This window comes from Oryctolagus cuniculus, chromosome 7 (genome assembly GCF_051225735.1).
Source record: "Oryctolagus cuniculus isolate XC-2025 breed Fujian yellow rabbit chromosome 7, ASM5122573v1, whole genome shotgun sequence".
Classification (NCBI taxonomy): domain Eukaryota; kingdom Metazoa; phylum Chordata; class Mammalia; order Lagomorpha; family Leporidae; genus Oryctolagus; species Oryctolagus cuniculus.
The window spans coordinates 48,072,889-48,096,117 of NC_142873.1; the positions used below are offsets into that span (position 1 = coordinate 48,072,889).

The window sequence follows — 23,229 nt, forward strand, 5'->3', positions numbered from 1 at the left end:
TTGTCATCTGCACTGATGGAAGTTTTATTTCAAATGTAATATACTCTTCAGTAGACCGGGTCAAAGAAATGTCACCTGCCTCCCCACTCCCCAAGCCCCCAGCCAAACAGAGTGGCTTTACGTTGTGATTTTTCCTTCCTTTAAATGCAAACAACTTGGGGAAGGTAGATAAGTGCAGTGGGAAGGACTGGATGGAATAGTAAAATGTAAGCATATGTGACTTGTTAATTTAGAAGGGAGGCCCTCTGTCATAATAATAAAAAAATCAAGGGAGGAAAAACAAAAACAGCATTAAACCAAACTCCTACTTCCATTGCTCTCTAGACTGTTCAGAATGCCTTTCCCTTGGTTTCCATCAGTACCTGGGAGGGAAGAATGGGCGTTTTGGTGCAAAGAACGGAGGGCCCCTAGCAAAAGGTGGCCTGGGTCTCTTTAAACTGTGGAACGGGTCTCTGCTGAGAAAAGGTTCCCTAGGCCGAAAGTCTGGCCGGGGACTCCGTAAAATCATACCACTCCGGCCGATGGTGTCTCTGTGTGAGGGACCCAAGGGGGGGCCACTGCTGCTGTTGCTGCTCCCCCCACCTCCTCCTCCATGGGCTGGGCCCAGGTGCTCCAGAGAATGGGAGGGTAGGCTCAGGCTCTCGCGGACACGACTAAGGCCAGGGCCGTTGAGGTCCCGTTGGGTGGGGCCCCCATGGTCCCTGGGTCCTGGGAGTACCCCGAAATGCTCAGCCAGGGCCCCCTGAAGGAGGGCACTATGGTCCTTGGGAAACACTGCCACAGCCCCTGCCACTCCGTGTTCTGCTAATGGTGGGGTTGGGAAGGGCACAACCCCAGAGTGGTCAACAGGGGGTGGAGGCGGGGGTGGAGTAGAAAAGGGGACACCACTTCCACCACTGCTATGTTCCCCAGGGGGAGGAGGAGGGGGTGGGGCAGGGAAAGGAACTCCGCTGTGCTCTCCAGGAGGAGGGGGCGGGGCAGCATGGGTCAGGGCTGCCTCCTTCGCGAAGGGGTTCGAAAGATCCACAGAGGGCAGATGAGTGGGTGCATCTCGAGAGAAGATACCACCATGATCCTTAGGAGGGGCAGGTGGGGCAGATGACGGCCCCACTGGCTCTCTCTGGAAGGGCGTCCCGTGTTCCAAGGGGGACGGGGGGAGATGATGCTCAAATGTTGAGTTGAAACTGCTGGAACGAAAGCTGCCGACACTCTCCTGAAATTGAGGCGCCCGTTCCTTGTACGGTGCTGCTTTAAAGCCAGTGAGGCCTCCGCTGCCCCCACCCCCAAGGGACGCCAACTCAGAGGCACTTGAGGGGCCATTGTCAAAAGTGCTGCCTGATGTGCTCAGATCAAACCAACCCACCCTTGAGGCCTCACGAGGCCCATGTCCTCGGTTTCCCTTCCCAGGAACTCGGATGGACTCTACGGTCTGGATCGGCTCCCCTGACATCCTCCTGTTGGAAGCGTTATGATAACCCAGGGTTTCTATGGGGGCGCCCTTTTCTTCTGTGCTATCAGGCAAGTCTAGGCAGGAGGAAGAGACGCGGGTTTCGATGCGGTAGTGCTCTTCTTGTTGCTGTGAATCAGTGGCGCTCAAGCTGGGCTGGGCGAGGTTTGAGAGACCAACACCATCACTTGAAGTGCCCTTGTTGGGGGTCTGGCCAAAATGCTTATCATCTGAGGGCTTGCGTGAGGCGTTTTTAAGCATATTCTTAAACTCAATTGTCGACGTGGTGGAAATGGTGGAGGCCAGAACTTTCTCCACGCCTGACGTGGATGGGTGGCCCGTGGGAGTGGCAAGGGTGCTCTGCGGAGAGAAAAGGGAACGGTGTGGGACTGGGTGAGGAGAGTCTGGGTACTGCTTCTGTGGCAAACTGAGATGCCCAGTGGTAGACTGAGACAAGCTATTGTGGTTGGAGTCGGGGGCGAAAAACGAGTCACTCTTACTTGGTGATGGTGACCGCTCAGACCCAGGTTCAGTCCCTCTTATGTTGAAGGCACCAAACAGCCCAGGGGAAGACGAGAGTCGTTCACAGTTCTCACTGGAGTCCAGGAGGGCCCTCACAGCTGGAGGCAAGGCAGACTTTACCCCGAACTCCTGGGCCCTGTGGCTGTAACTGGACAGGATTGGCTGGAACTCAGTGGTATCAGAAAGCTTGCTTGATTTCAGAATCGATTTGGCTGGCTTCTTCTCTAGGTTCATCATGGCGGAGGGTGGAGGCCCTGAGTACTCAAAATCTCGGTAATCTTCATCTTCTTGGAAAGAAGTATCTGGATAGAACTTCTCCTGTGAAGAGTCCATCAGGGAAGATGGTCTCTCCATTCCATCAGAAGGCTGCTTATAAGGAGATTCACTGCCCAGGCCAAAAGGCCGATATGTAGATACAGAATTGGAGAGCTCCCGGGGGTAGCTTTCATCTCTCCCAGGGGGTGGTGATCTTGTACTGCTAGGTGTTGAGGAACCAGGGCTAATGATCTTAGAAAGCAGGGACATGGTATCTACACTGCTGGATGTGGGCTTGTCCATCATCTCATCCTGGGTGGGTGTCCCACTCCGTTCATCCCGTACAGGGGTTCCATCAATGTTGTCGACTGAGGTGCTAGTAGGGCCACGCTGGAAGTCTGAGGGATGACTCTCTGATGGGGCACTGGACCCCAAACTGCTCAGGATTGGGATGTTTAAATTTAAGCCACTGAAACCAGGATTACCTTTTAAGAAGTTGTGGATCTTCATTTCCAGGCTTGGGGAGGTGGACTCTGACTCCAGCTTTGGCTTGGAGATCTCTGAGGATTGGCACATGGCAACTTCAGTAGGTGGGACAGCAGGGCTAGTACTGTGGGTACCTGTAAACCCCAGAGAGTTGGATGGTAGTTTAAAAGTAGTGCTTGGGAGCCCAGGGCTTTGCCCAATTGAGGCCTTGCTGGCTGAAGTTGAAGAGACTTCGGAAGTTGATGAATTAGGAGAATAGCTGAAGCTTTTGGAAATAAATGATTGGGTACTGGAGGGCAGATTTCTTCCCTTTACGGTGGAGACTGTGGTGTTGGCAGGGGAGGACGACGTGCTCTGGGGTGCAGCTTCACTGACTGGAACTGGGTTCCCAGTAACACTCTGGAGCAAAGATGATAGGCCTGTAGAAACAAAGATTAGAGGGGTTAAAAAGAATAACTGCCTACCATAGAGTAAAAATAACACAGGCTAACGGGATGTCCTCATTCATTCTGGTGGGAACCAGAGATTAAATATGAGGCCAAAGGGAATCCAGACCAAACAATCAAGGGCTAAATGTCACAGAAAACAGTGGATCTGGTTATCAATATAAAGAGAACAAATCACTGGAATGAGTCCAGTACAGTCCAGAAGTCATTCCGACATGGCACAATAAAAGGCAACAGGAAGAGGGAGATTTTAATGTCAGAATCATTTATAGTTTAAATAAGGCAAAGCAGGAAAAGAAAGGAGGCAAAATTATTTTCAAAACAATGCTTTCAGCCAGTATTTCTTAATGTCTGATCTAGGGAGATGTTTCTCTAAATGCAAATAGGTATGCTGCCCTGCCTTTCCTTTCCAATCTCTATAATTATTTCTGATAAATTAATGTATGCTGTTATTCTCAAGAGGGATACCATATACAGATTTCATTAGTTTATTTCAACAGGGAATACTATTTTTTTTAAAGGTTTGTTCATTCATTTCTTTATTGGAAAGGCAGAGCTAAGGTCATACACACACACACATACACACACACACATACACACACCCCTTCCAGCTACTGGGTCACTCCCCAAATGGCCATAACAACCAGTTCTGGGCTAGGCTGAAGCCAGGACCCAGGCATACCATCCTGATCTTGTACTTAGGTGACAGAGGCCCAAATACTTGAGTCATTTTCCACTGCTATCCCAGGACATTAGCAAGACACTGGATTGGAAGCAGAGCATGTGGAGCAACACTGACATGGGATGCTGTCACTGCAAGTGGCAGCTTCACCTCCTGTGCAACATCAGCCCCACCACTGATCTTTTCACAGGAAAAAACACAATTCACATTTTACAGCTTGGAAAATTTAAGGATTACTAATTGGTCCAATGGACAGTGATGGGATTCAACCTATTGATTGATAGACAAAATCTTCTCAGAAGCATTGAGAAAAAAATTATTTGAGGCAAAAGCTGAATTTCACCAAACTGCTCCTAAAGAAAATGTCTCAGAAGGGTACTTGACAGAGATAACAGATGGCTCCATAAATTCAACCATATTCTGGAAAATTTACTCAGTTTATAGTCATAAATGAAAACCTTAAATATATATTTCATCCAAGTTTATAGCTTTTATTCACTGTATGCATTAAAACTATTCCTTAGCAATAATCCAGTGAAAGAAAACATACTTGATGTATTTCAGGTAATGTTTAAAACCCCAATTTCAACCTGTATTTGTTAACAGACTTAAGATCTGAAGAACTTCAGAGCCATTCTATCCTTGTAACATTTGAATGCCACCTATTTCTAAATAATGTTGCATGCTTTTACTGTAATCCATAGCTCAATATCTAATATCCAAACAACTGGAATACTATTTATTTTTTCCTAAAATAAAAATCCTTATTTTATTCCAAAAAGTTCCTTGAAATTTCCTCCATCTTTACTAGATTAATTCCTAGCAGTTGTTGTTGTCAGCAAAACCTCAAGTCCTTGAGCATTAGAACATGACATAATCATATTATTTGGCTTTTTCCCCCCAGATATTGTAGGATAAATTCTTCAAAAGATCATCTCATTAAAGTAGGTATACTTGTTATTTCTGGTAATAGGTAAAATTATCTTTCACCACTAAACAGTGCTGTTTTTCGATGTCAACAAGCCATATTCTATGCTGTGAATGACAATCAGAAAAATTTGAGGGAGTTCTTTACAGGCTCTGAGGAAACATCTGTTTGAGTTGCTGGACACGTCCCTTTGAAGTCAAGGAGAATTCCACTTTCCATGAGGAAACAAACTTCCCTGTTATCCTACAAATGTTGTTTTCTGGGGTACACACTTCTCATTTTATCAGAATACACCTAGCTCTGCTCAAATTTTGCTGGATGATAAAAACCACATGACCCTGTTGCAGCAGTTTGATGGGGAAGAAAACTTCTCGTTATGATACAGCACTGTATCTATATGAAAATCTAAAATACAAACGAATTTGGGATTTTTCCTTCAATTTATTTGACAGAGTGACAGAGAGAGACATAGGGAGAAGAGGGAAAAATCTTTCATTCACAAGATCACTTTAAATGGCCACATGGGCCAGGCAGAGATAGGAACTACATCCAGGTCTCCCACGTGGGCAGCAGAGGCCCAAGTAACTGGGCCTTCTTCCGCTGCTTTTCCATGCACATTAGCAGGGGGCTGGATGGGAAGCAGAGCAGCCAGGACTGGAACCGGCATTCAGATATGGGATGCTGGTGACATAAACAGTGACTTAACCCATTGTGCCACATCCTAGCCCTGAGTTCGAGATTTCCACTTTAAGAAAGAGGTGATAGATGAGGGATTAAAAGGGAGAAATCAAAAACAATGTCAATTTCTCAAATGAACTGTCCCTTTAGTAATACAAGATATATTACAGTATTACCATCAACTAAAACAAATTATATTTATCTGAAAGGCAGAGCAATATTTTCTGTTTGCTTGTTTACTCCCCAAATGCTCTCAGTAGCTGAAGCTGGGCCGTAAGCCCGGAACTTGAAGTCTCTCACAGGGCCATTATCTGCTGTTTCCCAGGATGTGTGTTAGCAGGAAACTGGAATCAGAAGTGGAGCTGGTATTTCAACCCAGGCATTCTGAAATGGGATGCTGGTGTCCCAAGTGGCATTTTAACTGTACCAAATGACTGCCACCATCAATGTTTTAATTCTTTTAAAGATTTATTTTATTTATTTGTAAAGTGGAGTGATAGAAAAAGCAATCTTCCATTCACTGGTTCACTCCCCAAATGGCCTCACTGCCTGGGGCTAAGCTAGGCAGAAGCCAGGAGCCAGCTGGAATTGGAGCTAGAACTCCATCCAGTTTTCCCACGACGGTGGCAGGGGTCCAAGCACTTGGGCTATCTTCTGCTGCTTCCCCAGGCACATTAGCAAGGAGCTGGATTCGAAGTAGAACAGCCAAGACTTGAACTGGTGCTTCAACATGGGATGCCAGTGTGTCAACAGGTGGCATTTTAGCCACTGTGCTGCAATGCTGACCCACAATAAATTTTTTCATGTTGATGCCAATGGATGGGGGATGTGGACTATTACTTAGTTTACTGTTAGCAGCTGGTTCTGCGTAATCTAACCCTTCCATATATATAGTTTAAGACTTATTTGTCTGAAAGGCAGAGTGAGAAGAGAGTGAGATTCCATTAGCTGGTTCACTGTCTAAATGCCCCCAACAGCCAGGTCTGGGCCAGGCTGAAGCTTGGAGCCAGGAACTCCACTTAGATCTCCGTTGTGGGTGGCAGGAACTGAAGCCATCTATTTGAGCCACCACCTGCTGCTTGCTAGGTGCATTATTTTGCAGTAAGCTGGATTGGAAGCAGAGGTGGGACTCAGTCCCATGTACTCCAATATGGGGTATGGGCATCACAAGTGGCAGCTTAGGTTAACTGCTGTTCCACAATGCTCATCCTAAAATTTTTCTATATCTTAAGACAGAGTTCACTATAATGTTTGATTGATCAACTTACAGGACAGTTTAGGGAACAAAAAATTAATAGATACATATATAGTTCCATTTATACAGAGCAAGGTTTCCCAACCTCAGCACTAGTAACATTTTGGGATGTATCATCCTTTGTTATGGAAGGATGCCCTATGCAATACAGGAGGCTTAGCAACATGCCCCTAGCCTCTACCCACTAGATGCAACAGCACTGCACTTCAGGTGTGACATCCAAAAGTGTCTTCAGTCACTTTCAATGTCTCCTTGAGATCACTGATACAGAGTAAATCACTACAAGGTGCCTAAAAAGCCTTGTGGTGGAATCTCCAGGGTAAGAAGAAATTAGGTTATCTTTATAAAAACAAAAGAGACACAAAACAAGACTTGCATAGGTGAACAGAGAGGTTTAAATGATAGAGCCAGTGCCGTGGCTCAATAGGCTAATCCTCCGCCTGCCGCGCTGGCACACCAGGTTCTAGTCCCGGTCGGGGCGCCAGATTCTGTCCCGGTTGCCCCTCTTCCAGGCCAGCTCTCTGCTGTGGCCCGGGAGTGCAGTGGAGGATGGCCCAAGTGCTTGGGCCCTGCACCCCATGGGAGACCAGGAGAAGCACCTGGCTCCTGGCTTCGGATCAGCGCGATGCGCCAGCTGCAGCGCGCTGGTTGCGGCGGCCACTGGAGGGTGAACCAATGGCAAAGAGAGACCTTTCTCTCTCTCTCTCTCTCACTGTCCACTCTGCCTGTCAAAATAAATAAATGAGATAGAGATTATTGATAAGTGAAAACCAAAAAATACATACCATAAGACAGAGGCCTCTATAAAACATTAAGACACTGGGAAAGAGGTATTAGGAATTTTGGGGGATAGTATATTAACCTTTCTTACTGTCTTCAGCTACAGTTAACATGAAAGTATAGAAAACTCATCATATGCCAACCTTTACTAAAAGCTGGGATTAGTGCAGTCCCTATTGGTGTCATGATATAGATGAAAGACTGGACTCCAGTCAAGAAATTTGCCTTTTAGGGGCTGGTGCTGTGGCATACTGGGTAAAGCCTCCACTTGCAATGCCACCAGTTCAAGTATTGGCCGCTCCACTTCCAATACAGCTCCCTGCTAATGTGCATGAGAAAGCAGTGGAAGATGGCCCAACTCCTCAAGACCCTGCACCCATGTGGGAAGCCCAGAAGCAGCTCCAGGTTCCTGGCTTTGGATCGGCCCGGTTCCAGCCATTGCAGCCATTTGGGGAGTGAACCAGCGGATGGAAGAAGCTCTTTCTCTCTCTGTCTCTTACTGTAACTCTGTCTTTCAAATAAATAAAACTTTGAAAAAAGAAAAGAAAAAGAATTTGGCTTTCAGTCTTGGCTCATTGCTGAACAGAAAGTAGTGTGATCTGAAGCAGGCGAGTACCTCACTGAGCTTTAGTTTTCCTTACCTGAAAAGGTGGATATTAAACCAGATAATATTTAAAGACTCTTTTAGCTTCAACACAGTTCTATTCATTGTCAGCTCATAAATGACACACACACAGAGAAAGATGGATTAACTGTATTATGCATTTCATGGTTTTGAATTTCTCAGAAATGGAATCCTGGATTAAGCCAGAGACAGGCATTCACAATTCAAAGTCCTTCTGACACATGTCAGTTTACCTTGCAGCGCAGGGGCTGACTGTGTCTGGGTTTTGGAAAGAGCAGACAGAATGCTCTCTGGGGTGATTTCCACCTTGGAGAGGATATTTGCCAGAGGGTTGTGAGATGTTGTTGTAGCAGGTGCAGGTGTTTTCAGACCACTGGTGAGGTTGCTGGGACTGGTAGGAGTTCCTGGAGAAGGTCTTGATGCAGGACTGACCCCTGGTGGCAGAAATATGAACTCAAGAAAATGCAATTCATGACTTCACTCCAACGAGTTTGACAGGTTTAACAGGAATTCTTCTGTACCCCACAAATGATCTACATCACAGCACATACATAGAGAAAAAATCTGAAAATTATATTAACATTTGTTCCAATCGCTTCTCGGCCTTTCGGCTAAGATCAAGTGTGTAACATTTGTTCCACCTGGACCAACCTAAGCAAACAAGTACTAAGTTATTTCCAAATATATTCCTTAGTTTTGAGAGCCCCAACACAGAGACCAGACAACTTGGCTCTTTCTTCTCTACCAAATAGCACTTACGCTCATAGCCCTGTGATGCTCAATGCATGCTATCAGATGACTGGATGATCAGAATCACTGCAGCTGTGTTTCTCAGTCACTGCATAATTCAGATATTTGGTAAATTTTTGCTTTTGAAATGGCCTTTAGAACAAGGATATAGAAATAATCTCCTTTTCATTTAAAAATCCTATGATTTTTAATACAGGAAAAATGTATGAGGACAAGAGAAACAAACATTTGATTCTTTTGAAAAAGTGATAAAAATATGAAGTTATTTCACAAAGAAACATAAATGATAAGCAAATGAAAAATTTTTAACCATCTCTTTAATCAAAGGATGCAAATTAAAACAAACATCATTTAGGGTTGAATTTAACACAGGCTAAACAAAGCAAAACAGTGGAGAAGGTGAAGAATAGAAACTTACACAGACAATGGACATAAAATAGTGCACTTCTGCTTATCAATGTAGTGAAAACATTTGAAGATTTCAAAAACTTAAATATGCTGATTTATAAAATCTTTAAGCTTTTAGAAATATGTATTCTCCACTTGATGAAATGAAATGATTAGAATTTTCTTCCCAGTAATCCAGAGTAAGGCAGAAATGATAAAAGATTTGCGATGGTTATACTGTTGGATGGGTGATAACTAGATGGAGGTGCTCTACCTCTGTATACTTTCAGGTGAACCTTTTTTTTTTTTTTTTTTTTTGACAGGCAGAGTGGACAGTGAGAGAGAGAGACAGAGAGAAAGGTCTTCATTTTCCGTTGGTTCACCCTCCAATGGCCGCCGCGCTGCGGCCAGCGCACCACGCTGATCCGATGGCAGGAGCCAGGTACTTATCCTGGTCTCCCATGCAGGTGCAGGGCCCAAGCACCTGGGCCATCCTCCACTGCACTCCTGGGCCACAGCAGAGAGCTGGCCTGGAAGAGGGGCAACCGGGACAGAATCCAGCACCCCGACCGGGACTAGAACCCGGCGTGCCGGTGCCGCAAGGAGGAGGATTAGCCTAGTGAGTCGCGGCGACGGCCCAGGTGAACCATTTTTAAGTTAACACTTTCTATTAAATAAGATTAAATACTTATTACTCCTTTTAGGAACTATCATAACATTTTAGCATTAGGTTGTTTGTTATAACATTCTTTAACAATCAAAAACTGGAAACATTATGAATGTGTAACAGTATAGGATCAGAAAACATCAAATGCTAGACAGCTATTAAAAATGTATAGATGAATATTTAATGACATAAAATGTTCATGATATGTAGTTAAATAGCTGGTTTTGAAACAGTATATACCAGCAATATGCTTCAATTATTAAAAGAAAAAATATTACAAAGATATAATCCCCCAAGCATACACATATGTACTCATAAAAGCAAACAAGTGGTTTCCTTTGGGGCAGCAGGATTACAAATAATTACTTTTTACTTTCTGATTTTCCTATAATGACCATATATTGATTTTTAAAATCTGAATTAAAAAAACACAAAACCCAGATAGCTGGCTCAATTTACAAAGATGGAAATCAGCTTCCATCCTCTTTCCTGGGCTACTTACCAGTGTTTTTCATGACCGATGTCAGGCTGCTAAGGATGGAACTGATCTTTGCTAGATCCACATTGGCCAGGTTTGGCAAAGCCAACCCTGGGGAAGGGGACAGAAGAGAAGTATTCACAGGCTTTGGAAGAGGTGGGGTTGCTGTCATGGTCACAGGCACTGGGGTACATGGAGAGGCCTTTGAGATACTCTCAGTTGGCTTTGTAGGTACAGCAGTGGATACAGCTGACTTTTCCACAGGTTTTTCTTTTCTGTCCTCCACTGTTTCCACAGAGAAAAGAGACGATATTATACCTGACTACTTCCCAAACTTTGCTTCAAACATGAAAAACAATACATCTGATAGTTCCCAAGTTGGGGGCAAAAAGCACTATACTCCGGAGAAACAACCACTCAAGTCATGTTTTTTTTTTTTTTAAAGTTATACTATACTCTTCATAATTTTTGACACTTCCCATGTTCTATACCGGCTTCTAAAAAAATTTCGAAGTTGTTTATTTTACTTTTTAATGATTTTTCTGTATTGTCTTAGTGTATTAAATGTGCACATTTCTGGATGGGAAGAAAGGAAAGATGGATGGAGGGAGGCTGTGATGGGAGATGAAGGCACAGGAAGTGGGGGAGGAAAAAAAAAAAGGCTGTTACTGTGGCAGTGGGCTTCCCAAAAACCCAATGATATATAACAATCTGGAAATACTACTTGGTATACATCTGTGGTGTCTTTGGGAGATATTTATTATGATTTTCCTAGTCTTTTCCATTAATTTGAGAACATTCTTAGAAACAGAAACTGTATATATTATACTTTATTTTTTTTTATTTTACAGGTAGAGATAAAGACAGTGAGAGAGAAAGACAGAGAGAAAGGTCTTCCTTCCATTGGCTCACCCCCCAAATGGCCACTACAGCTGGCGCTGTGCCGATCCGAAGCCAGGAGCCAGGTGCTTCTTCCTGGTCTCCCATGCGGGCAACAGAAGCCCAAGCACCTGGGCCATCCTCCACTGCCCTCCTGGGCCACAGCCAAGAGCTGGACTGGAAGAGGAGCAACTGAGACTAGAACCTGGTGCCCATGTGGGATGCCAGTGCTGCAGACGGAGGATTAACCAAGTGAGGATTAAGATTAACCAAGTGAGCCACGGTGATGGCCCCCTCCTTTGGTTTTCTAAAACTGCCCTACTAGGAGTGCAATTGGGCATTAACTCAAGCTGCAATTTTTTTTTTCTTTTACAGGTAGAGTTAGACAGTGAGAGAGAGAGACAGAAAGGTCTTCCTTCTGTTGGTTCATTCCCCAAATGGCCGCTACAGCCGGCGCTGCGCCGATCCAAAGCCAAGAGCCAGGTGCTTCCTCCTGGTCTCCCACGTTGGGTGCAGGGCCCAAGCATTTGGGCCATCCTCCACTGCCTTCCCAGGCCACCCAGCAGAGAGCTGGACTGGAAGAGAAGCAACTGGGACTAGAATCCAGCGCCCATATGGGAGGATTAGCCTAGTGAGCCACAGCACCGGCCCCAAGCTGCAGTTTTAACTCTTGATAACTTTACAATGTACTACTTTTACTGCTTTAAAGGCTGGATATTATATTTATTACATTCAACAAAAGTGAAATCATCTAGTAAGAGTAATTATAAAAGCTGGGATATCAGAGAAACAATTCACCAATTCAGGCCGCTTTATGAAAGAGCGGTTGATGAACTGTGGCACTCCAAAATGGGGTGTGGGCATGACAAATGCTTGCCGCAAGTTGTACTTCAAATGCTCAACATTCATATGTAGCTGCTAGTGACTACCATCCAGAATTGTGCATATCTTGACAACAATTCTTCTTAAACTTTTAATTTATTTGATGGGCAGAGAGACAAAGGACATAAAGATAGAGAGCCCTCCCTGGGCCCAGGGGCTGAAGTTGAAGAGAAGAACTCAATCACTGAGCTATCACTACTTCCTCCCAGGGTCTGGACTGACAGAAGTTGTAGTCAGAAGTGGAACTGGGTATCATGAATCCAGGCACTCTGATCTGAGACACAAAAATTTTAATTATCATTTTAACCACCAGGCTAACACCCACCCTGAATAATGATTCTTAAGCTATGTGGCATACCAAATCTTAGACTACTACTCTAGAGAGAATAATGGTATTCTCAAACTTATATGGATTGAACTATGTTTTAATATCTGCTTATGACTGACTTATTGGTGGGAAAGCAAAAGACATATGAAATAAACTATTAATCACATAAGGACATACCAATGATTTTTGATCCATCATCTTCCACGTCTGAGAGTTCCATGTCTTCCACATCACGATTATCTGTCACAGGTTCAGGGGTGGCAGATTTCTCACTCTCCACAGCTGGTGAATGGGATTCCTCACCTCCCATCCCTTGAAAAGGAGACTCAGAACCAGTTGGGGAGGGAGCATCCATGCTTGGGGAAGGAACTGGTGATTCTTCAGGATCAGGAAGAGTTGACTTTAATTGATCCAATTTTTTCTTTAAATTGTTAACTCGGTTAGCAAAGGTTTTATATGCCTAAGAAGAAAATGAAATTTACTTTACTCCTCTGGGAAAAGGGCCAAGAATATAACATTTCGATTCTGATCAGATTTCCTCATTATTATTAACTACACCATTAGAACAAAATAGGAAAATACCATCATGTGTCAAGCATGGAGTAGTTCCTCATCTGCACTGTTTGTGTTCCCTACACAACTGCCTAAGTCAGGAAGCCAGAGGACTTCTGTAATCCATCCTTCTTCGTCTCATCCACTCATTCACCCAAACAATATACTGAGAGCCTAAATGTGCTGTTCTAGGTACTGCAGATATTACAACGACCAAGATAGACAAATATCAAATCCAAAAATAAAGGACAGCCTGGAAAGTTACATTCTAGTCACTTTTAAAAAAATAAACCTTTTATTTTAGAACAGTTTTAGGTTTTCAAAATAAATGTAGGGGTCTCCCTCTATCGGAATACCTCTCCTGACATTGCGGCAGGAGGTTTCTGACTTAAAAATATCTTGTTTTGCTAAAACAAACCAAACTAGATTAAAAAAAAAAAAGTAAAGACAGTACAGAGGTTCATTCCCATATATCCCACACTCAATGTTCCCTATTATTACAATATACTAGTATAGCTCATTTATCACACTAATGAACCCACACTTCATTCAGCTTTGTTCAATTTTTATCTAATGTCCTTTCTTTAATCCAAGACCTCATTCAAGGTAACATTTATTAGTTGAGTCTCCTTAGGATCCTCTTGTTTGTGTTAGACTTTCCTCATTTGTGAAGGCTTTGGCAGTTTTGGAAAGTACAATCAGTTATTTCATACTGTCAATTGAGTTTCTTCTTTCTCATGATTAGACTGGTTACTGTATGTTCTATGAGAGAACATGAGTTTTAGAAGGCCAGGGGCAGAGTGCTATACTTGGAGTATTTGTCTCCCTGAACTCATGCAGGGCTTTCGTCCCTAAAGTCTTATGCTCATGGTATTAAGAGGTTGGAAATGTCACACAATCGTGGTAGGCTGTGGTCTGTGGGAAGTGATCGGCTGAGACGGGGTCATTAGGATGGAGTTCCCTATAACTGAATCCTGGTCTTTTGATTACCTTCCTTCCCTTTGGTTAGTTCAGGTAATTTACAAGAAGTTTAGTAAAATAATATTTCCATTCAATTTTCTGGTTAAATAAAAAGTATATGTGCTTCTGCCTAATTTTATTAACTACGACGAGGTTAGGCAATGGTCAGGGGGTGTCAGTCTGACCTCTAGCATTAGAAAGACCCAGGTCTTAACTTCAACTCCACCACCTGCTGGCTATTTTACCTTGTGCAATGTCACTAATCCTCTTCAAAATGATTTTTTCTATGAAATATGGAGATAGTAATGCTTATTTTCCATAAAGTTAGACAACATATGCAAATAGTCTATAACACACGGTAATTATTCAATATAGGACAGCTTTAATTATTACTTACATTGGCTACTACTTTTACTTCTTTGTACTGTGCTTCATAGAAAATTCCAGCATTTTCCAGTGCTTCTGTTAGTGAGGGCCCATTTTTCACCTGCTTATCTAATCCATTCACAAATTCCTCCAGCTTGGAACTTGCCTCTTCAAATTCTTTGGAGAACTTTTTCCCTCCTGTTTTATCTAAAATAACAGAGAAAGTATTCATTTCAGGATATAAAAATGATCTTCTGAAAAAAAAAAAACCAAAAAAAAAAACCAACCAACCTTCTTTGTTCTTGCTTTTCTTTGACTTTGTTATTGATGCATTATTGTGTTAATATTTTCAGTCTCATTACTGCACCTTAAGGAGGCTTCTTCAAGTCAAAGGCACACTAAAAATATTGTATAGGGCTGGTGCTGTGATGTAGTGGGTGGGGCCACTGCCTGCAGTGCAGGTGTCCATAAGGGTGCTGGTTCAGGTCCTGGCTGTTCCACTTCCAATCCAGCTCTCTGCTATGGGCTAGGAAGGCAATTGAAAATAGCCCAAGTGTTTGGGCCCCTGTACTTGTGTGGGAGACCCGGAGGAGGCTCCTGGCTCCTGGCTTTGGATCAGCTCAACTCCAGCTATTGCAGCCATTTGGGGAGTGAACCAGTAGATGGAAGACCTCTCTCTTTCTCTCTCTCTAACTCTGTTTTTCAAATAAATAAATACATCTTAAAAAAAAAAAACAAAAACAAAAAAACAAAACAACAACTGTTCACAGGATGGGTTTTGGTCTAGTGGTTAGACACCCATGTCCTACATCAGAGTTCCTGGATTTGATCCCAACTCCTGAACCCAGCTTCCTGCTGATGAGAACCCTGGGAGGCAGTGGAGATGGCTCAGGTAGAGGGGTTTCAGCCACCCATGTGGGAAACTTATATTGAGTTCCTGGTTTCAGCCCCTCAACCACTGCAGGCATTTGGAGAGTGAATGAGAGGATGGGAGCTCTTGCTTTTTCTCTCCCTCTCAAAAACAAAAACTTCACAAAGCACATTCATAAATCTGAATGAGAGAAGTAAGTATAAAAGCACATGTATTAAAACCGAGGTAAAAGGCCAGCTCTCTGCTGTGGCCAGGGAGTGCAGTGGAGGATGGCCCAAGTACTTGCACCCCATGGGAGACCAGGATAAGTACCTGGCTCCTGCCATCGGATCAGTGCGGTGCGCCGGCCACAGCACACGGGCCGCGGCGGCCATTGGAGGGTGAACCAATGGCAAAAGGAAGATCTTTCTCTCTGTCTCTCTCTCTCACTGTCCACTCTGCCTGTCAAAAACAAAACAAAACAAAACAAAAAAAAACCCACGAGGTAAAGAGAGGCCGGAGCTGTGGTACAATGGTTTCAGCTACTGTCAGTGACACTGGGATCTCATAAAGGGCACCAGTTTGAGTCCTGGCTGCTCCACTTCTGATCCAGCCCCGTGCTAATGCACCTGGGAAGGCAGTAGAAGGCAGATTGAGTGCTTGGGCCCTTGTCAATCATGTGAGAGCCCCAGATGAATTCCAGGCTCCTGGCTTCAGTTTGGCTTGGCCTTGACTGTTGTGGCCATTTGGGGAGTACACCAGTGGACGGAAGATCTCTCTCGCTGTCTCTCCCTTTCTCTCTGTAACTCTGCCTTTCAAATAGTCTTAAAAAAGAATAAAGGCAAAGAAAGTTCAGCTAAAAGAATTCTGCTAATTGCTTCTTCTGCTGCTACAGTCTCCAAATGGCTGCAACAGCCAAGGATGGGCCAGCCTGAAGACAGGAGCCAGGAGCCTCTTTTGGGTCTCCCACATGGGTTCAGGGGCCCAAGTACTTGGGCCATCTTTCCACTACTTTCCCAGGTGCATTAGCATGGAGCTGGGTTGAAGTGGAGCAGGTGGGACTTGAACTGGTGCCCACTCGGGATGCTGGCCCTGTAGATGGAGGTTTAACCTGTTATGCCACAACGCCAGCCCCTGCTAATCACTTTCTTCACAAATTAGATACCACATTCTACCAAGGAATAACAATGAGGCTCAATTCCATTTATGCTATTTTGCATTACAGCAGATAATAAAAATGTCTTATTTACTTATTTTTGCATTTGACAGGCAGAGGGGGAGAGAAGAGTGCTACTCTCTGCTGGTTCACTTGCCCAATGCATGCAATGGGACAGACTGGGTGAGTCTAAAGCTGGAGGTGGGAACTCAATCCAGGTCTCCCAAGAAGGTGGCAGGGACCCAACCACTTGATCCATAACCAGGACTTCCCAAGATCTGCACTGGCAGAAAGCTGGATTCACTAGTAGAGCTGGGTACTGAACCCTGACACTCTGATACGGGATGTGGGGACGTTTATCATCGAGTTAACCATCAAGCTAAACTAACCTGCCCCTAGATATATCTTTTGGATGAGAAACCAAAGTGAACATAAAGTGGCTTCTTCAATGCTTCACACTAAAATTTTTGTTCTACCTGAAAAAGATCCTTAATAATTAGATATATACCTCTGCCTTACTGACTGCTAGAATATGACTTTGGATATGGGTACAAATGCTGGCCTTGCCTCTTACCAGCTGTGCTATTAATCTCATGACACCTCAGATTTCTCATTTAGAAAACAGAGATTTTTGGCAGCAGTCGTCAGCTTCTAGCTGCCTTACTCAGCTTGCTGTTCCCCCATGGCATGTAGCAGCACCAGCTAGTTGCTAGGTGTCCTGACTGCCCACTCCTCCTATGTAACATGTTCAATAAATCCAACCCTGCTTACTCAAAAACAAACAAACAAAAAGAAAGCCAAAAACTCAGAAGGGTTTTTTAGTATGCTTTTGAGTTGATGTAAAGGCTACATTAGATAAATGTTAAGATATGGTGTAGAGACAAAACAGGCACCCAAATGAAAGCTAGTTGTCATTTACTCATTATTTCAAAACTATGTATCAAATGTTTATTATGTACTAAGATTACCGTAGGCACTGGGGATAGCAATGAACAAATAAAGATGATTTCTGGAGGCTGGTGAGTGGCATATCGGCTAAGCCGCCACATGCAGCGCTTGCATTCCCACATGGGCAACAGTTCAATTCCTGGCTACTCTACTTCCCATACAGCTCCCTGCTAATGCACTTGGGAAGCTTGGGCCCCTGTACCCACGTGGGAGATCCAGAAACACCTGGCTCCTGGCTTTGGGCTGGCCCAGCCCTGGCTGTTGCAGCCATTTGGGGAGTGAACCAGGGGATGGAAATCTCTCTCTGTAACTCTGCCTTTCAAATAAATAAACCTTAAAAAAAAAAAAAAGATAATTTCTGCCTTCATGAGGGTTATACTCTAATAGCTATTTTTTTAAAACTTTACTTAAGGTAGATTAAATTCTTTATTCTTTTTTTTTTAAAGATTTATTTATTTATTTGAAAGATGGAGTTACAGAAAGGCAGAGGCAGAGAGAATCACTCCCTCAACTGGCCACAACAGCCAGAGCTGGGTTGATCCGAAACCAGGAGCCAGGAGCTTCTTCTGGGTCTCCCTTGGGTCATTTTCTACTGCTTTCCCAGACCACAGCAGTGAGTTGGTTAAGAAATGGAGCTGCTGGGACTCAAACCGGTGCCCATAAGGTATGTTGGCACTGCAGGTGGTGGATTTACCTGCTATGCCACAGTGCCGATCTCTAGTATGATTATTTATTATTTACAATGTAAGGAAAAGAGGGCAACTAACAAGATTTTATGAGGCATTAGCGTGACCTCATTAAAAAGCATGCCCCAAACGACAAACCACACATGTGCAACACAAGTGTCTATATATAAGCTCATATACCAAGAAAGACTAGAAAGGAGGGGAAGGATAAGAATTTACTTACTGCTTTCTACAATCTAATGTTCTCTTTATAGACTACCTGAAAATGACATTTCTGGAAAGAAAAATCTGAATTATTCTATTTAAAGGATGTAAGTGGGTTGGGCATTTGGTACAGTGGTCAAGCTGCCACGTGAGACACCTGCAGCTCACATTGGAGGGCCTGGGTTCAAATCCTGGCTTTGCTCTCCATTCCAGCATCCTGCTGGTGCACACCCTGGGAGGCAGTATTTGGGTTGCTACTACTCACTTGGAGACTCGGAATAATTCCTAGCTGCTGGCCTTGGTCTGTCCTAACCCTGGCTGTTGTGACAGATCCCTTTCTGCTTTTCAAATAAACATATAAAAACTAAAAAGATGTAATTATTACCTTTTAAGCATTTGAGAGTTTCTGTGCTGCACACATCCACCCTCATAGTTGATAGCTGCTTTTCCTTCAGTTCTATCTGATCTTCTGAGCGCTTGTATAGTAACAGCTCTTCAATGAGGGCCTGAGACTGAACACAGACCAGAAACACATTTCATTTACAAGCTCATTCAATTATTCTATCTCCTATTAGAACAACAACAACAAAAACCTAAGCTAAAACCTAACAAAATCTTGAGGGGAAACAAAAAACCCTTACTTTTCCTCAATCAATTCTGATGTCAAAACCATAAATTCATTTATATACTGTAAAAGATCCTGCCCCTTATTTAAGGCTAATTTACAGATACAGGATTAAAACTGAAACAAAGGTCCAGTTATATTCTCTTTAAATTTTAATTAGGTAAACATGGTCTTCTGTTACTCTTAAGAAATTTCTAATTTATCAGAGCTTTACAGAAAGATGAATCTGTTTGTTGGCATGAATTCATTACAGAATTTAGCTGGTAATAGATATTCTGGGAGAAGGTTATTTTTGGGGGAACAGATAAAACTTCAAGTAATCTAATCCCAATTTGGAATTCTTTAAAACATAAGTGACAAAAAGAAGTCTTACTGGACCATGTGGGAAACTATAACACAAAACTGAATATATTCTGTAACTTACTCGAAATTCAGCAACTATCTTAGACTTGAGAGCAGCTTTTGGATTTGTGGATGCTGTTGGAATTAAACAAAAGGCTGTTAAGAATATAAACACAAAGAGTTGACTAAAATTAAAGAAAAATTTCAGCTTTTTAGTTATGGGTATACTCTGAATATATGGCAAACATGCGCATTTAAATCATAATATAAATCCTGTATTAAATAATGGACTATGAAATCTAAACACTCTCAAGCATGTTTAATGTCAAAATACACTACTTAATTAGGCCTAACCTACTTACCTCCAACAGACCCTTGAAGCATAAAGTACCTTCTTTTCCTAGTCTGACTGAGTAAAAGGAGATTGCAACACCTCAAATTAAGAGTGTTCAGGAAGAGGACATCCACTTAATCCTGAGCACTGGCAGAAGAAAATTACTTACAAATATCAACTCTATTTCCTACGTATTGAGCTGTGGATTCCTTTTGCTGCTGACTCAATTCATGGCAAACATAAGAAAGTTCTAAGCACATCACCACTGTGGTTGAACTTTGGCTCAAAGGACGACTCTTGGTGATCTTATGCATGCAATTTACGACCAAAAGGATGTCACAGGACTCCCTTAATCATGATGAATATCATACGCTTGCTGGAGCAAAACCATCCTAAGAATCTTGTTTCACCTCCCAATTCTCACTGTCTTTTACCTTGGTCTCTCCACACCTTCAAGTCTCTCTCAATATTCCTCAGTTTGCCCACAGCAGCCTATCACATGCAGTATTCCACTCCCTTGATCTCATGCTGGGTAAACTGGTAAAACATTATAGGAGCTCCAGTTAGAGAACGAGCTTCTGGCCAGGATTTGAGGCCCACGTATAATTTGGCAGAGCGTATCCCCAATCTGAAGGATTTCATGGCTCCCACAGAAATGCTTCTTAATGCCTATTCTCTTCTTCAGCTCTGTTGTTTAATTTCAGCTGCCTCTAACTTCATGTATCTTTGAATCTGAGAATTAGCCTGGGCACTATCAAGTTTTTTTTTTTTTCTTCTTTCAATCCCCCAACTACTCTTGAATCTTCACTCAATCAAACCCTTTTTCTGCATTTCCTTTGTTTAAAGTGGTTTTTAAAGAAGTAACTTCATGATGGCTGGCTTAGTGTAAATCACTGGGAGCCTCCCGGGCCTGAAAAACACAGGCTTGCCCACGGTTTATGCCAGGTGCGATGTCAAATGGTCTACATTTTCTTCTGCTCCAAAAAGAGGAGGTAATTTTATATTAGTTGAGATTTTGTTCCTTACTTTGTGATTTCTTCCACTGCTTATTCGGTTGTTTGTTCAGATTTTCTTTCAGCTGCTTCTGAGTTTTGAAAGTTGTACCTGGAAAACATTTCAGTTTTTGCAATCTGGCATTATGGGAAGCTGTTCTGTCTGTCCACTTCAGTGCCAAAGTTGTAGCATCAAAAAAGGCAATCCAAGACTGTGTGTTGTTTCTTTCTTTCCTTTTCTTTCAATACACCCATCAAATCTAAGAAGCCGTCAAATAACAGTAATTTCTATAATCAATGAAACTACCAATTCTGAAAATAACAGGGCAGGAGGTTTAAACGTACCAGTTATCAAACCCCAAGAAGAATTTAACAGCTTCTTAGAAGATGCTATTTTTAAAGCAAATGAGGGACATGATAGCAGACTATCACCAACTTCTAGTCAAAGATTTACTGACTTACATATTATCTGTTACAAAAGAAGTAATTTTTAAAAACCAGGTACACAACTTAGTACAAATCTAAGTTAAGAGAATCTGAAGACTGTTACTATATCCTTACTACCAAATGCTATGGAAACAAAGCTATTGAAAATCCTGTCCAAAAATTCTCCAGCAGTAAGAGGACAGGGTGGTATTTGTTAAACACCGACAAAAAACGTGTGAAATAATCAATTGAGCAAATACAGAAAAATGATTGGATGGCTACTGTCACTTAATATGCTTCACTTTTCTAGTCAATAAAAAGAAAATCCAACCTCCCACTCCAAAGCCTGAACCAACTTAAACTTTAATGCAAACAGATCTAAATTTTCATAAGCATTTAATTTTAAACAAATAGGGCCAAATCCAAAACTTTATTTTGTACTATTATACAACATCATCATATCTATAAAATATATATAATTATAAAGAGTGACTCAAATTTTCTTTTAGAAAGAAAAGATACTTACTCAAAGCTTCTCTCAATGCCACAATCATTTCTTCTGGGTACACATTTCTATCTTCCCAGATTTTAAAGATTCGTTCTATAGACTTAGAAACAGATGGATCTCTGAAGAGAAGGAAAAATAAAAACTGTAAAAACACTGACTTTCTCCTCAAACTAAACATGACAGCCTGTGAATTATATAACATCATGTATTTACAAAGATTGTTTTATTTTCTCCTAAGGACAGTATAATATATAAGAAAGAGAAGATGGTGCTTCTGGAGGTTTTAAACACAATTTTCTGGAGATTTAACCATAATAGACTATTTCATTTCTTTTACTTTTTAAATAAATTATTTATTTTATTGTTATTTAATTACAGAGAGGCAAAGGCAGAGAGAGAGAGAGAGAGGTCTTCCATCTTCACTGGTTCACTCCCCAAATGGCTACAATAGCCGGAACTGGGCTGATCCAAAGTCAGGGGCCAAGAGCTTCTTCAGGGTCTCCCACGTGGGTGCAGAGGTCCAAGGACATGGGTCATCTTCTATTGCTTTCCCAGGCCATAGCAGACAGCTGGATCAGAAGTGGAGCAGCCGGGTCTTGAAGGCACCCAATATGGGATGCTGGCACAGCGTTGGTTCCTCATTTCTTTTACTTTTTATGCTGAGATGTTTCCTCTCATTAAAAAAAAAAACCCTAAAAATCCTAAAAGCCCATACATCTATTATAGAACACTAAAAAAATTAAGGAAAACCCTAAAGAAAAACTACTCACTTTCACCAAATGGAAATTTACAGAGTAACGATTTCAGCATTATTATCTTTTATCTTTTCCCCCCATGAATGTATTGTATTTGAAAGTATTTATAAACACACACAACTGTACTCTATTGTTTTCACTTGACAAAACAAGCATTTCCCAAAGTTCTGAAACAATTCCTGGCAAACATTTTTCTTTTAATTAAAAAATTTCTTTATTTGGAAGACAAGAGGAAAGCATTCATTTGCTGGTTCACTCCCCAAATGACATCAAAGGCTGGGGCACAGCCAAAGGTCAGTAATGCAATCTCCCACACAGCTGGCAAGAACTTAATTACTTGAACTTTCACCACTGCCTCCCAGGATCTGCATCAGCAGGCAACTGGAATCAGGAAGCAGAGCTGGGACGTGAACCTTTGTACTTTGATGTGGGTTCCAGGTATATTAACCAGCATCTTAACTGCAAGGCTAAATGCCTGCCCCATAAACATGACTGTTAATGACTACATAATATCTTATTAGCATTTAAAAATTTGTATTATTTCCGAGTACAGTTTTATTCACAAAGGTCTAAAAATCTTCCGCTAAGACTGTTCTTAGAGAGATCTTCCATCTACTGGTTCACTCTCCATATGGCTGCAATGGCTGGAGCTGGGCTGATCCGAAGCCAGGAGCCAAGAGCCTCTTCTGGGTCTCCTCTGTGAAAGGAGGGGCCCAAGCTCCTGGGCCATCCTTTGCTGCCTTACCAGGCACATTAGCAGGGAGCTGGATTGGAAAGAGCCCCACATAGGATGCTGGTGCTGCAGGCGGCTGCTTAACCCCCTGTGCTACACACAACGCAGGTCCCTGCTTGGTTCTTGAAAGTAGTTTTGGTTTGCATGCAAATCTAGAATAAAGATTTGTTTGGTAACTGCCAAATGGCTTCCACCACTGCTGCTGCTGAGAAATCTGTTGTCAAACTGTAGTCTTTTTGGATGTCATCTGTCTGCTACAATTATTATTAATTTTTTAACTCTGGTTAAATACATGTAATATTTGCCATTTTAATCAT

The 23,229-nt window shown here is 42.5% G+C and overlaps 1 protein-coding gene across 8 annotated transcripts in view; it reads right to left on the reverse strand.

The window, feature by feature from the left end:
- RPRD2 (regulation of nuclear pre-mRNA domain containing 2) overlaps nucleotides 1-23,229 on the reverse strand; it is a 93,710-nt gene continuing 70,481 nt past the window's right edge. Inside the window, exons 3-12 of one of the 8 annotated variants that reach the window (XM_051857305.2) lie at nucleotides 21,443-21,543; nucleotides 20,525-20,602; nucleotides 19,247-19,299; nucleotides 18,583-18,709; nucleotides 14,385-14,560; nucleotides 12,653-12,935; nucleotides 10,411-10,671; nucleotides 8,338-8,538; nucleotides 1,948-3,129; nucleotides 1-1,807 (exon numbers count right to left, since the gene is read on the reverse strand). In XM_051857305.2, coding sequence (XP_051713265.2) covers nucleotides 1,719-1,807; nucleotides 1,948-3,129; nucleotides 8,338-8,538; nucleotides 10,411-10,671; nucleotides 12,653-12,935; nucleotides 14,385-14,560; nucleotides 18,583-18,709; nucleotides 19,247-19,299; nucleotides 20,525-20,602; nucleotides 21,443-21,543 — 2,551 coding nt within the window. In that variant the 3' untranslated portion in view covers nucleotides 1-1,718. Of the gene's footprint in view, nucleotides 3,130-8,337; nucleotides 8,539-10,410; nucleotides 10,672-12,652; nucleotides 12,936-14,384; nucleotides 14,561-18,582; nucleotides 18,710-19,246; nucleotides 19,300-20,524; nucleotides 20,603-21,442; nucleotides 21,544-23,229 lie in introns of all 8 variants that reach the window. The other 7 variants (XM_008264489.4, XM_051857306.2, XM_002715594.5 and 4 more) reach the window with 7 other exon arrangements.